The sequence below is a fragment of the Miniopterus natalensis genome, chromosome 18 (genome assembly GCF_054644295.1).
Source record: "Miniopterus natalensis isolate mMinNat1 chromosome 18, mMinNat1.hap1, whole genome shotgun sequence".
NCBI classification, from domain to species: Eukaryota; Metazoa; Chordata; class Mammalia; order Chiroptera; family Miniopteridae; genus Miniopterus; species Miniopterus natalensis.
The window spans coordinates 27222041-27235349 of record NC_142098.1 but is presented as its reverse complement, the minus strand read 5'-3'; the positions used below and the strand labels follow the sequence as shown (position 1 = coordinate 27235349).

At 48.4% G+C, this 13309-nt stretch overlaps 1 protein-coding gene across 1 annotated transcript in view; it reads left to right on the top strand.

Annotated features, from left to right (window-relative positions):
• CDH3 (cadherin 3) overlaps positions 1-11484 on the top strand; it is a 37147-nt gene extending 25663 nt beyond the window's left edge. Inside the window, exons 9-16 of the mRNA XM_016200776.2 lie at positions 176-361; positions 1679-1920; positions 2309-2454; positions 3249-3473; positions 5521-5730; positions 8278-8408; positions 8797-8943; positions 10616-11484. Of these exons, the coding sequence (XP_016056262.2) occupies positions 176-361; positions 1679-1920; positions 2309-2454; positions 3249-3473; positions 5521-5730; positions 8278-8408; positions 8797-8943; positions 10616-10825 (1497 nt within the window). The 3' untranslated portion in view covers positions 10826-11484. The remainder of the gene's footprint in view (positions 1-175; positions 362-1678; positions 1921-2308; positions 2455-3248; positions 3474-5520; positions 5731-8277; positions 8409-8796; positions 8944-10615) is intronic.
• Positions 11485-13309: the final 1825 nt, after the last annotated feature.

Sequence of the window (13309 nt, the reverse complement as noted above, 5' to 3'; positions counted from 1 at the left end):
TGCCTCTCAGTGTGCCCTGAAACCCTGGTAAGTGAGTTGGGTGGTCCCAGAAAGGGTAAGAGGCATGAGGCTTCCCTAGAGTTGGATGGAGGATTCACAGCCAGAGAAGAATGGACTGTCTCTCAGGGTGGTCAGTGTCTCTGCTCTGACTGTGCTCTGCTTCCCACACTGACAGTATGAGGCCCGGGTGCCTGAGAATGCGGTGGGCCGTGAGGTACAGAGGCTGACAGTGACCGACCTGGACGCCCCCAATTCACCGGCGTGGCGTGCCACCTACCGCATCTTGGAAGGTGATGATGGGGGCCATTTTACCATCACCACTGACCCTGAGACCAACCAGGGTATCCTGACAACCAGGAAGGTGAGTCAGTTTGGGCTTTAGATGAGGGCCACACCTGGAACAGTCAGTCTGCAGCCTCCAGGACGAGGTGACACCTGCCTGGGATGCACACACCTTGGACCTTTCTGCAGTGTGCACCAGGCCAGTGTCTTTTGACACTTTATCATCCCCTTTTTGTTGCAGAATTCCTTCTTTCATACTAAATCTTTTTTCTTTTTTTTTTAATGTTTCTACTGACTTTTTAGAGGGGGGGAGAGAGAGACACGCATTGCTGCCTCCTGCACACCCCTCACTGGGGGATCGAGCCTACAACCTGGGCATGTGCCCTGACCCAGAATCGAACCGGTGACCTTTTGGTGCATGGGACAACACCCAGCTAACAGAGCCACACCAGCCAGGGCTCATACTAAATTTTAATTAGGGACCCAGTTCATAAAACAGAAGAGTCACAAATCTACCTGAAACAGATTAGTGTAGCCCCTCTTCTCAGTTCCCAGTGTCCATTGGCTGCCCTCATCTTCTCACACAAAGGGTCTTTGTTTTATTGGAATTACTGCTAATTTTGTATTTATTCCATATCTAGGTGATTGGATAGTAAAATATTCTACATTACTTAGTAGTTAGGCATCTAACTACTACATAAATAAAACTGATGCTTTAGGAAGATGGGACTAATCTTTGATTTCTTTTGTATCTCTGTAGAATCATTTAAATGGGAATACTGTGTCGCTCAGGCAGCTCACAACACAAGTGGTATTAATGTGTGTTTTTCCCCCAGAACAACAAATAACTCTTGGGGAAGGCCTGAACAAATCAAATTAGTTATCCCTCAGAAATTCCATTCCTGGAAAATTCAGAATATATGAAAACCACACTCAAAATGGTTTTTTACGTAAAACATGTTCTAGATTGCAATTATAAACAGATTTTCACACCCATGAATACACGAATAGCCAAGGGGATGTTGGCAGGTCACATGGGATATGGGACAGTTCTTTATGTCCCTGCTTCAGCCTGTAAATGCCAGTGGCATCCCCAGTCGTGACAGCAAGAACTGCCTTCACAAGTTTCCACAGCACCCGCTAGGGGGCATCACCACCCCATTGGGAACCAGTTCTGGGGCTTACTAGTCTGGTTGCCTTTGAGGTGGTGGGATGGTCTAAGAGGCCCAATGGATGTCCACTCAGGAAATGCAGATTGCTTTATGGAGTAAGGAGGGGACGGTGTGGTGACCGGTGAGATCCTTGAGCCCCTCGCTGTGGGCCCGCCTTTCTGACATCACAGCTCTGCATGGGGCCTCATAAAATGGCAGCTCAGATCCTCCTCCTCCTCTCCCAGGGCTTGGATTTTGAGGCCAAAAACCAGCACACACTGTACGTTGAAGTGACCAACGAAGCTCCATTCGTAGTGAAGCTCCCAACCTCCACAGCCACCATAGTGGTCCACGTGGAGGATGTGAATGAGGCGCCCGTGTTCGTCCCACCCTCCAACGTCGTCGAGGTCCAGGAGGACATCTCTGCTGGGGAGTCTGTCTGCACTTACACTGCACGGGACCCTGACAAGGGCAGTCAGAAGATCAGGTATGCAGGAGCTGGGCTCAGATTCACCCAGATGCGCTGGTACTTTTGGACGGGTTGTTTATCATGCCCAGTATTTGTTCTCATTGCCGTAAAGATTGTTAAGTATTTTGAACATCCCCCCTGCCTCCGCTTCCTACCCTCCCCAAGGCTAAAGACTCTGGGCAGGGGTCCAGGGGTTAGGTGTTCCTGCTCCTTTCACGTATCCTTGCTGGCCCCCCACCTGCTGTTAAGGCTTCCATTTCGGGGTAAGATTCGTTTTCCACGTGATCCTGCTTCAGAGCCCTGGGACCCAAGACACCATCTGCTAGTTGGCATGAGGAAGCTTTGAATGGCAACACCAGAATTCTAAGTATTCTCGGTGTCACTCTTCTCAATTTTTCCACTCCAGCTACCAGATCTTGAAAGACCCAGCAGGGTGGTTGGCGATGGATCCAGACAGTGGGCTGGTCACTGCTGCAGGAGTCTTGGACCGTGAGGATGAGCGGTTTGTGAGGAACAATATCTATGAAGTCATAGTCTTGGCCACAGACAATGGTGAGAGCTTCCTCCCAGCCCCTTTCCATGGGCACCTTTGGTTCCCAGGTCACATAACATAGCATGTCCCCTCCACAGCTGGAGTATGGGGTGTATGTGTGTGTGTGTGTGTGTGTGTGTGTAAGGGAGTGTTAGCTCCAATCTGGAGGGTTTGAAGGGGTCTTTCAGAGGAGTCTTTTAAAGACTGGCCCTAGGGTGACTGGCCATGGTTCTGATTTTCCTAAAAACCTGAGTTAAGAGATATCCTGATGCCTAAGTTTGTGGTTCACTAAGCCCTCAATTAGCCTGTCAGTTTCCCCTTGATTAATTGAAAGGGGCTACCTAGAAGTGCCATGCTTGATTAGGGATGTCACACGATGGCAAGAAGGGGATTATGATGTGATTGCCATCTCTGTTTGACATATAGTACATGAATCAAGGCCTGGAGGCAGGTGAGAGGTTACCATAGGGCTCTGAAGGGAAGCTTCGTTAGCCCCACGGTGGCCAGTAGGTTTCTCTTTGACAGACTGGTAGTGGCTGTCTGGATGAAGTGGTTGCAGTTCTATGCTCTGATGAGTTAGTAATGTCTGCTATGGACACAGAATGAGAATGCTGGCCCGGTCGCCTTGTATGTGCCATCACTGTTTTGATCTATAGTGAAGGTAGCGTGTGGAGGGTCTTGAGAGGCTACAGCGGGGCAGTAACGGGACCCTCCCTGAGGCTGACTGGGTAGGTCATAGGGGAGCTTAACATTGATTCGGCAACCCAACCAAGGGCAGATGCTGAAAAAGGATCATATGTGTGATTGTGAACAGGGAGCCCTTCTGCCACTGGCACGGGGACCCTCCTGCTAACACTTATGGACGTCAATGACCACGGCCCTGTCCCTGAGCCCCGTGAGATCACCATCTGCAACCAAAGCCCTGTGCCCCAAGTGCTGAACATCACGGACAAGGACTTGTCCCCCAACACCTCCCCTTTCAAGGCCCAGCTCACACATGACTCGGACATCTACTGGACGGCAGAGATCAATGAGAAAGGTAACAGTCGCAGTGGCAGGTGGGTGCCAGCTCTCCTGGGTGGGTGCTTGCCCTGTACTAGGACCCTGCACACATGTCCACTCAGCACCCTGTGGGTCACAGAGGTAATGGTCTCCTCAAGAACACCAACCAAATGCTAATTAACCTAGTGTAAGCCTTTGGAATTCCACAGGAGCCCTTAAAGATGATTCTATCCCAGCTGCCCTCCTGGACAGATGAAAAACCAGGTCGGGGGAGGGCATGACTTTCTCCATATCACATAGTGAGTCAGGACCCCAACGCCATGATAATTGCTAACATGCTTGAGCATGCTTACTGTGTGCTAGATGCCACTTCAGATGCTTTACGTAGATTAGATTGTTAATCCTCTCAACAGTCCTGTGCAGAAGGTACTATTATCACATATACACATGTGCACACCCATTTTACAGATGAGACCAAGGTTTACAGGAGTTTAAATACCTTGCCAGAGGTTCTATGGCTAGAAAATAATGGCATGAGGATTTGAATCCAGGCAGTCTGATTTACGGTAATGCTCTACTGCCTCCCATTTATTGAACCCTGGTGATATGCAAGATGTTTTTTCTTTGTTTCCTTGTTTAATATTTCTACCACTTCTGTGGTCAGTATTTTTTATCCCTATTTTTTTATTTTATTTATTTATTTTTTTTGTTTTAAATATATCTTTATTGATTTCAGAGAGAGGAAGGGAGAGGGAAAGAGAGAAAAAGAGAGAGAAATATCAGTGATGAGAGTCATTGATCGGCTGCAGCCCGCAACCCGGGCATGTGCCCTGACCGGGAATCGAACCCTGATCGCCTGGATCCTAGGTCGATGCTCAACTGCTGAGCCATGCCCGGCCGGGCTTTTTTATCCCTATTTACAGATGAGAGTGAGGCTCAGAGAGGTTAAATGGCATGCCCAAGGGCGCAGAGTGGATGAGCAGTAGAGGCTGAAGCCAGAGCCTTTGGCCTCCACCCTGCTCCTACATACCTCTATCCTTTCTTTTTCTGATAACCCTGGAGCTTCTCGGCCTTCAGTAGGTTTTTATTTGTCACAGGCCTGGAGAGGTGCTTTACGGGTATCAAATGGGTAAGGACCCAGGGTGCATGAGAAAGGTAGATCCAACCCCAGGTGTCAGTAAGGTCCTGGAAAAACATTTCAGCACTTCCCCACCCCCCTTTTATTTTTAAGGTTGCAGTATTTTTTTATATGTTTTTGTTGATTTTTTTTTTCCAGAGCTAGAAGAAGGGAGAGAGAGAAACATTGACGTGAGAGAAAAGCATCAATCAGTTGCCTCCCTTTTGCAACCCTGATCAGGGTTTAAACCCACAACCTGGGTCCGTGCCCTGACTGGGAATCAAACCAGTGACTTTTTGGTGTGTGGGACAACATTCAACCAACTGAGCCACGTTGGCCAGCGCCTGCATCACTCTCCTTTAAAATGCTCCCCTCTTCCTCTTGGGGCTAAGGTCCTCAAGGAGGGAAACGGGGAACTGGTACACTTAGGTTCTGCCCCAAAGAAACCAAATGCCCAGTGTCCATTCCTGCTGCTAGGCCCATTGCAGAAAGGACTCCCTGACCTGCTTCAGATGCCACATTGGCTCATTTTTGTGATTCCTGTGACTTGGGTATATATATATCCAGCACCTTTCCTCTGGGAAGCCCAAATTTGTCTCCTGTCACCCCTTTGTGGCCTAGAAGTCATTTTTCCCTCCCTGACCGTGTTGTGTAGAGAGTGTGGACTCAAGCCAGAATGCCTTGGTCCAAGACCTGATTGCTCCGTTTACTAGCTTTGTGATTGTAGACAAGTTACTGAGCCTCACTGTTCCTCAGTTCCCCTATCTGTAAAACGGTGCCAATAACTGTACCTACTTCTGCAGTTACAATGAAGACTAAGTGACCACTTGGTGGAAGTGTGCTTTGGGGGTATTTCTCCCTGTCACCCAGATATAGAGGCTGTCTCCTCAAACCTCTATCAATACGATATACTCCGCTCCTACCATTTATAGTTTCCCAAGGTGATTAAGTTATTTCTCCACTCCAGGAGATGCAGTGGCCTTGTCACTGAAGAAGTTCCTGAAGCAAGACACATACGAGGTGCACCTTTCTTTGTCTGACCATGGCAACAAGCAACAGCTGGCAGTGATCACGGCCACCGTGTGTGACTGCCACGGCCACGTGGAGAACTGCCCCATACCCTGGAAGGGGGGTTTCCTCCTCCTCCCCATCCTGGGAGCCATCCTGGCCCTGCTGTGTGAGTACTGGTGCCCTTCCCTCTTGAAGGATGGGGTAGATGACCTCCTTCTACCCTGAACTTCTGGGACTAAGGGCCCATCAGCATTGCCCATCTCTTCCTTAAGCTCTTAGTTTCAGGAGTGTCACTCAGTCAGTAGATATTTATGGAGCTTCTGGAATGTACCAGGCTTTGGGGATACCATGGTGAACTAATACACTTCCTGCCATTATGTCATCTAGAGGCCAGAGCAGTGGTTCTGAAAGTGTGAACTCCAGACCAACAGCATTAACATTACAGGAATTTGTTAGAAAGGCCACTTCTCAGCCCCCATTCCAGACCTACTGATTCAGACAGTAATCTGGGTTTTAACAGTCCTGCAGGTGGGTCCTGATGCAGGCTAGAGTTTGAGAACCATTGGGCTAGTGGGAGGGGGTGTTTAATTAAAAACAATTTACTTGCTGTAAAGGTACAACTCATCACACTTGCCTTTTTCACTCTTTAAATGAGTCCTTACACAGAAAACACACATTTAATCAGATCTGAATACAGTAAGAGCAAGCTTTCATTATTCAGTTTACTATGCACCAAGCACTGTTTTAGGCACTGAGGGTGCAGCACTTAATAAAACAGACCAATTCCGCCCCTTGTGGAGCTTATTTTCGGGTGCAGGGAACAGACAGCATGGAATCTGGCAAGGAAATAGGTGTTGCTATGGAGAAAAAGAAAGTGGAGGGAGGGAGGTCTTCCATTTTTAAGTAGGGTGAGCAGGAAAGGCCTTGCTGGTTTTCAAGGAAAGACCTGAAAGGCAGTGAGGAAGCAATGCAGCAGGTACGCAGGGAACAAGCGCAGAGGCCCTGCGGCAGCTCTGTGCTTGATGTGGAAACAGAAATGGCTGGAGTGCAGAGAGCAAGGGGGAAAAGAGCAGGAGAGGAGTCAGAGAGGTGGTGGGCATGGTGGAGCATCATATGGGGCCTCTGTAGGCTCTTGAAAGGGCTCTGGGTGAAATGGGAAGTCATCAGACAAGATTTGGAGCAGAGCAGTGATGGGATTGACTTGAAGTTTACAGGATTCCTACGGAATAGTGCTGGACTGTAGAGGGGCCTGAATGGAGGCAGGGGGACCATTTAGGAGCTATTGCCATAATCTAGGGGTAGCGGTTGGTGGCTCAGACCAGGATGGCAATTCGGGTGGTGATATTTCAAGGTAGAATCAATTCATCCACATCACTTGATATGTGGTATGAGGAACAGAGCCACTGATGAGCTAAGGCCTGAACGAGTAGACACAGGAGTTTTCAGTTACCAGCTTGGGAAGGACCACGGGAGGCGATGTGCCAGTCTAGTCCAAATGGGAATATCAGTAGGCAGTTAGACACAAGCTTTGGGTACAGGTGAGAAGTCTAGTTTGCCTTCTGCCTTTCCCCAGACCCAGTGGGGAGGAAAAGGGGAGGGAGAGGCCACTGTCTATCCCACATGAGGTGTGCATCCTGAGAACTCATGGACTCCCAAAGAAAGGTAGGTCTGTTTTGTCTGGTCAGAGAGAGACGTTGGTTCCATCAGCAGGCCAAAAAGGTGATGATGCTAAACAGCCATTATTTAGCATTATCACAGAGAGAGGCCAAGGAGTACCCTCTTCCTATGGAATTAACTGGGGGGTGATCATGGCCATTAGGGAGTGTAGCCAGGCATTAGTTGGTTAGTCCTCTCATGTCTAAACCATATCACTAAAAACTAGTCCCTCTCAAAATTCCAACATAACACTCTCACCTAAGTTCAGATTACTGCACCATATCTAAGTTTTGTTTTGTTTTGTTTTGTTTTTTAAATTGATTAGAGAGAGAGAAACATCGATCGGTTGCCTTCTGTATGCACCCCATCTGTGATCGAGCCCACAACCTGGGTATGTGCCCTGACCGGGAATCGCGCCTGCGACCTTTAGGTGGACCAGATGGCACTCCAACCAACTGAGCCACACTGGCCCGGGCTCAAAGTTGTTTTGCTTTTAACTTAAAGTTTGTGGCTAATTTAGGGGTACTTGGGAACTGAAAAAGAGTCCTATTGAAAAGTAACATCAGCTGGAAGAGTCCCATCCCTGCAAAGGAGAATTTCCCTAAGGATCAATACCATCAATAAGGGAAAACTGACAATAAATGATACAGTGTTATAGGTGGGGATGAAGTCACAGCGCTGCCAGGAGGAGGTGACCTTAAGCTGAGACCTGAAGGGTAGGAGCCGTGCATATGCATAGAGAGTGCTCCAGGCAAGGAAAGAGCCCAGAGGAAGGTTCTGAAGTGGGAACCTGTTGGGTATATTTAGGGAACTTCAAGGAGGCCAGTGTGACTAGACCTGGGCAGGGAAGGGGGGAGGGACGGGGACAGGCCAGGGCCAAATCCTGTACACTTTGATGAGTTACAGGTTTTCCTGGGTGCAAGGAAGTTATTGAAGTGCATTATGCTCTGGCTACTGAGTGGAGGGATCTAAAACTAGATGGGGCTCTGAGGGCTTGGGGGTCCTGGCCAGCCGTGTGGTTTCGGGGGTGAATATTCACACTCTTCAATCCTTTCAGTCCTCCTGCTGGTGCTGTTCTTGCTGGTGAGAAAGAAGCGGAAGGTCAAGGAACCCCTTCTGCTCCCGGAAGACGACACCCGTGACAACGTCTTCTACTATGGCGAAGAGGGGGGTGGCGAGGAGGACCAGGTAGGGCACTGGGAGGTCTGGGGTTTGGGAGGTGGATGTCCTCAGGGCCACTGGCAGGGATGGTTGGGTCAGCCAACTAACCATGTTAGTTAGCTACGTTGACCAGACCCTGGTTAGAGCATCATTCTTCATGCAGGATCGACCACCAATTCTCCTCTTCTGAGAGGGTGTCTGGTCTATTGCTGTAGTCTCTTTGGCCACAGTCAAGGTGACCTTCAGCCTGCACTTAATTTGGGAGAGGGGATGTGGAGACTGGGCTTTCAGAAATTACTGACAATCTGGTTCAATCACATACCCATGAACCAGACCATCCAAATGGTAGAGATGTGGGGTGAAGTGTAAATGGTGGGGGAGGGGTCCTTCTCAATCTTATGCTCCTTTCTTGAAGGACTATGATATCACCCAACTCCACCGGGGTCTGGAGGCCCGGCCCAAGGTAGTTCTCCGCAACGATGTGGCGCCGCAGTTTATACCCACACCCATGTACCGTCCACGACCAGCCAACCCAGATGAAATTGGCAACTTCATCAACGAGGTGAGGCATGGGGGCTCCAGCAGTACAGGCGAGAGTGTGGGCTCGGAGTCTTGGCTCTTGGTTCAAATCCTGACTTTACCACCAACCAGCTATGTGACCTGTGGCACATTTGAGTAACTTCTGGGCTTCTATTTTCTGCTTTATGAAACTCTAACTTGCAGAGTGGTAAAGAATAGATTAGGATTCATTCATTAATTTATTCAACAAATACACAGCGGGGCAAAAGTAGGTTTACAGTTGTTAATATGGAAAAAATACAATAATTAATAAATATAAGAATAAACTCTGTTTCATATACTCCCAACTGTAAACCTACTTTTGCCCCACCCTGTATAATGGATGTTAGGGGAAAACTCTGGAGCCTGAGAACCGGAATTGGGATTTTTAAGGATCCCAGGTGATTCGGTGTGGAGTCAGGTTTGGGACCTGTGTATAGGTCGCTTTAGGGGTTGGGTGAGCAAGCACTTGGAACAGGGCAAGCACAGTGGCTCCCAACCTGCCCTCACATTGCAGTCTCCTGGTGCCTCGGATTCACACTAGATTGTGATTTAGTTGACCCAGATGTGGCTCGGGGTTTGGAATGTTTTAAAGACTCCCAGATAATTGATTGGGAGCCATTGACCTGACACCCAGCATTTGTTAGGTAATGCCAGCTATTGTTGCTAATAGCTGAGTGCCTCCAGGGTTCTTAATTCTGGTCACATTGGAGGAATTTTGAAAAATATCAATGCCTGGGACCCTGGCATCTATTTTTTTAGGTTCTGATATTTTTAGCTCCTTAAGGAAATCCAAGTATAGCCAGGGTTGCAAGAACCACTGAACTAGGTATGTAGGAGATAGATGATATGAGCCTGGTACCTCGCTAGCAATCAGTAAGTGGAGGTTTTTAATAGAAATGGTGGGTGGATGGGTGGGTGGACGGATTGAGGAGTGCAAAAGAGCAGCAGTGGGCAAAGGGCTCAATGGTCAGTCAGGGTACCTCACCCAGGCTTGACCTCTTCTGGCTCAATCTTCTGCAAAAAAGGAAACTAAACTTTTTGCCTTCTGGAAGTAGCCTAAGCATATATTTGAGAGGGCTAGGTAAAAACAAAAGCATGTGGGGAAAGATGCCTGGGGTGGTGGGTTTGAGAAGACACCTCAGAGCTAAATATCTGGAGCTTTTGCCTCCAGTTATATGAAGTTAGTTTCTGGAATGTCTGTGTTAGACAGTTTGCAAATACTATCTCATTTAATCCCTATGTCAACTCTGCAGGGTAGGAATCCTATTGTTACCCTCATTTAACAAATGAGGAAGTAGTGTTCCACTATTATGCCAGGTACTATTCTAATAAGTGCTTTACATATATTCATTTATTCCTCTAAAATATAGAAAGTCTCCCCATTTCAGAGATGAGAAGCAGCATAGAGAGGTTAAGGGACTTGCCCAAGGTCACTTTCTAGTGTGTGAAGTCAGAGTTCAGACTTAAGCCATCTGATTTCAGAGTCCCTGTCCTTCACCCCTGTGCTGTTTTATATGCATTATTTTATTTCAACCTTCAAAACCTTGAGGGGAGAAGTGGCTTCCTAAATGAGGAAATGCAGGCTCAGCCAGATGAACCAACTTGCCTGAGTTCTCGCAGCTGCCAAGTGTGTGATCCCGCGGCTCCTAACCACCTGCTCTCTATCGCTACAGAACCTGAAGGCAGCTAACACGGACCCCACAGCCCCGCCCTATGACTCCCTGTTGGTGTTCGACTATGAGGGCAATGGCTCTGAAGCCCCCTCTCTGAGCTCTCTCACCTCTTCGGCCTCTGACCAGGACCAAGACTATGACTATCTGAACGAATGGGGCAGCCGCTTCAAGAAGCTGGCGGACATGTATGGGGACGGCCAGGATGACTAGGCCTCGCGCCAGCAGGGCCAGGGACTAAACATCAGGCCGCAGCTGCATCTTTAAAGGGTCTCAGTCCCCCCTCAGCCAAGGACTTTGGAGCTGTTGAGAAGTGGCCTTAGCAACTTGGAGGGAGGAGGCTTCGAGACTGACATTAGAGGGGTTGGTTTCTAAGCCTTTCAAACATGGGCAGTTTGACTTCAGCACTGAAAACCTCCCAGCCTAGGGCAGAGATGCCTTGGAAACTGAATTTTTGGGAGTCTCTTCCCTGCCCTGAACTCCTCAGCCCTATGTCCTGGGCCTGGACCAACTCTGACTCTCCATGATAACATTCTCTCTGGACTGGACCTTTCTCCTTAGAAAGAGGCCTCTTTTTACAACCTGGATTTTTTTTTTTAAATGCTATTTTCAAAAAGTTAGAGGCGGGTCCTCAACAGTCCCCTGGAGCCCTCCAGAAGCCCAGGACAGAGCCACTCGGCTCGCTGGCCTTACACATTTCTCTCTGGTCTTCAGGCCCAGAGGCCTCCTAGTTGAATGGATTACTGCCTTTTTATACTGAGCACAACTAGGTTGTCCTTTGTTTTTATTTTCCCTATGGAGTGCTGTAGACAACAGGTGATGACAATCGTGTAAATGTAATAGAACTTTTTTATTAAAGGAACTTTCCCAGAGATGTCAGGGGAGTGAACTCTTTTTTAAAGTAGTTTTATTGATATATCATTCACATACCATACCATTTACCCACTTAAGTGTAAAAGTCAATGGTTTTTAGACTTTTCAGAGTTGTGCGAGGGGAGTGAGCACTCTTAACGCCACTGGCTTCACCACATCTTCCTCCGCATAGTAAAGGAAACTCAGGATTCTGTTAAAGGCCCAGGTGGGACGAACCTGCTCTCCTCCCTGCAGATTCAGTTTCTCGTCTGTATGAGAGAGCCAGTTAACCTCCTTACCCCTTAGCTGAGCCCCACCAGAGCTGCCGGCGACAGCATTTCTCGATTGGTTACTGCGCTTCTCCGGGGTGTACGTACAGCGTGATTTCCTCTGCACTGTGGGCTCTGTGTTGAAAGGCAGGGGTTGGGGAGGGTCTGACTCTGCTACTTCCTAGCAAGTCACTTAACCTCTTCCTGCCTCGGATGCTTCATGCATAAAGTGATGTGTTCTTACGGAGATTAAGTGAATTAATATCTGGCGTGCACAGTAAGTGCTATTTGTGTTCATTGGTATCGGCTACCATTTAGTCCTTTTAGGCCTGGACAGCACTTTAACTTCAGAGATTTCCTTTACACTGATCCTCGCAATCACCCTCTGAGGGGATTCGCCTCCGTTAGAGAATGGCCTTATTGTGTTTTTTTAAAATGACACCTGATCATCAGAATCAAGCCAGACAGAAAGAGAACTCTCACCTAGCATGTCTATGAAATTGGAGCGCTCCTGACAATACCCAGGCCTGGATGCAGGAACGAGGCTGACAAGGCGTCGGGGTGGGGATGATTCACGTATGCCTTCGTTAAAGCAAAGTTGAAATGTTTCTTTGCAATGAACCAATAGGAAAGAATCTGAAGTGAAGCTGAAAAGATGGCTGACATTGAGATGTTTCCTTCCTGCAAGAGTGACCCATTCTGTAAAACAGTGGTCCTCCACGCGCAGTCCCTGGGCCACCAGCATCCACATCACCTGTAGAATCATTCTGCATGTGGGACCCTACCAGCCGTTTTAACAAGCCTTCCGGGTAGTTCTGAGGCACACGCAAGGTTAAGACTGAGGCTCTGAAGGACGAGGCTGAGGGTATCAGAAGCCTCAGACTCTGGGTGGGGAACTAAGGTAAGAAACCTCCTCACCCAGTGTCTTAACCCACAGTCAAGGCTGCCTCCTGTCTCTCCCCTGAGCTGCAGCCTCTGGCTCCTTCGGCCTCAGGTTCCCCTCCACCAGGGCCTTGCTGCTTGTGCTGATAACGTGTGGGAGGATTAGGTATCTCAGCCAGAAAACACCTGCTGCCCCTTATCTTAAACTCCTCTCCGGGAAGCCTGAATAAACCTGAAACCCTATCTTCAGTGGAGACTAATAATAAAACCAAACAGCCACTGTTCAGCCGGCCTTCCTCCCCTGAGATTTGTGGAGGGGATCAAGAAGGAAAAGTGGCCTTTCCTAGTCAAGCCTGGTCTCTGGATGGATCTAGATTCCCGGGGTGATGGAACCAGTCCCCAGCCTCAGTGATTTGGAAAGACTGAGCCTGGGCTCTGTGACGGGATTGGACATGATGTCACTTACTCTGGGCCTGCTTCTTATATGCAAAGTGGAATCTTAGGACTAGTCTTTAGGGCCTATAATAAGTCAAAATAAGTAAGTCATCCTTGCTAACCACTCAGAGCGGGTGCCAACGGTAACCACGTGAATGTTTGATTTTCTATACCCTGAATATTAATTCTTCCCGTTTTGTGGTTCAACAGCTGGATATGCATCCTTCTAGTCTTTTCCCACTATGCATTACATAACCAT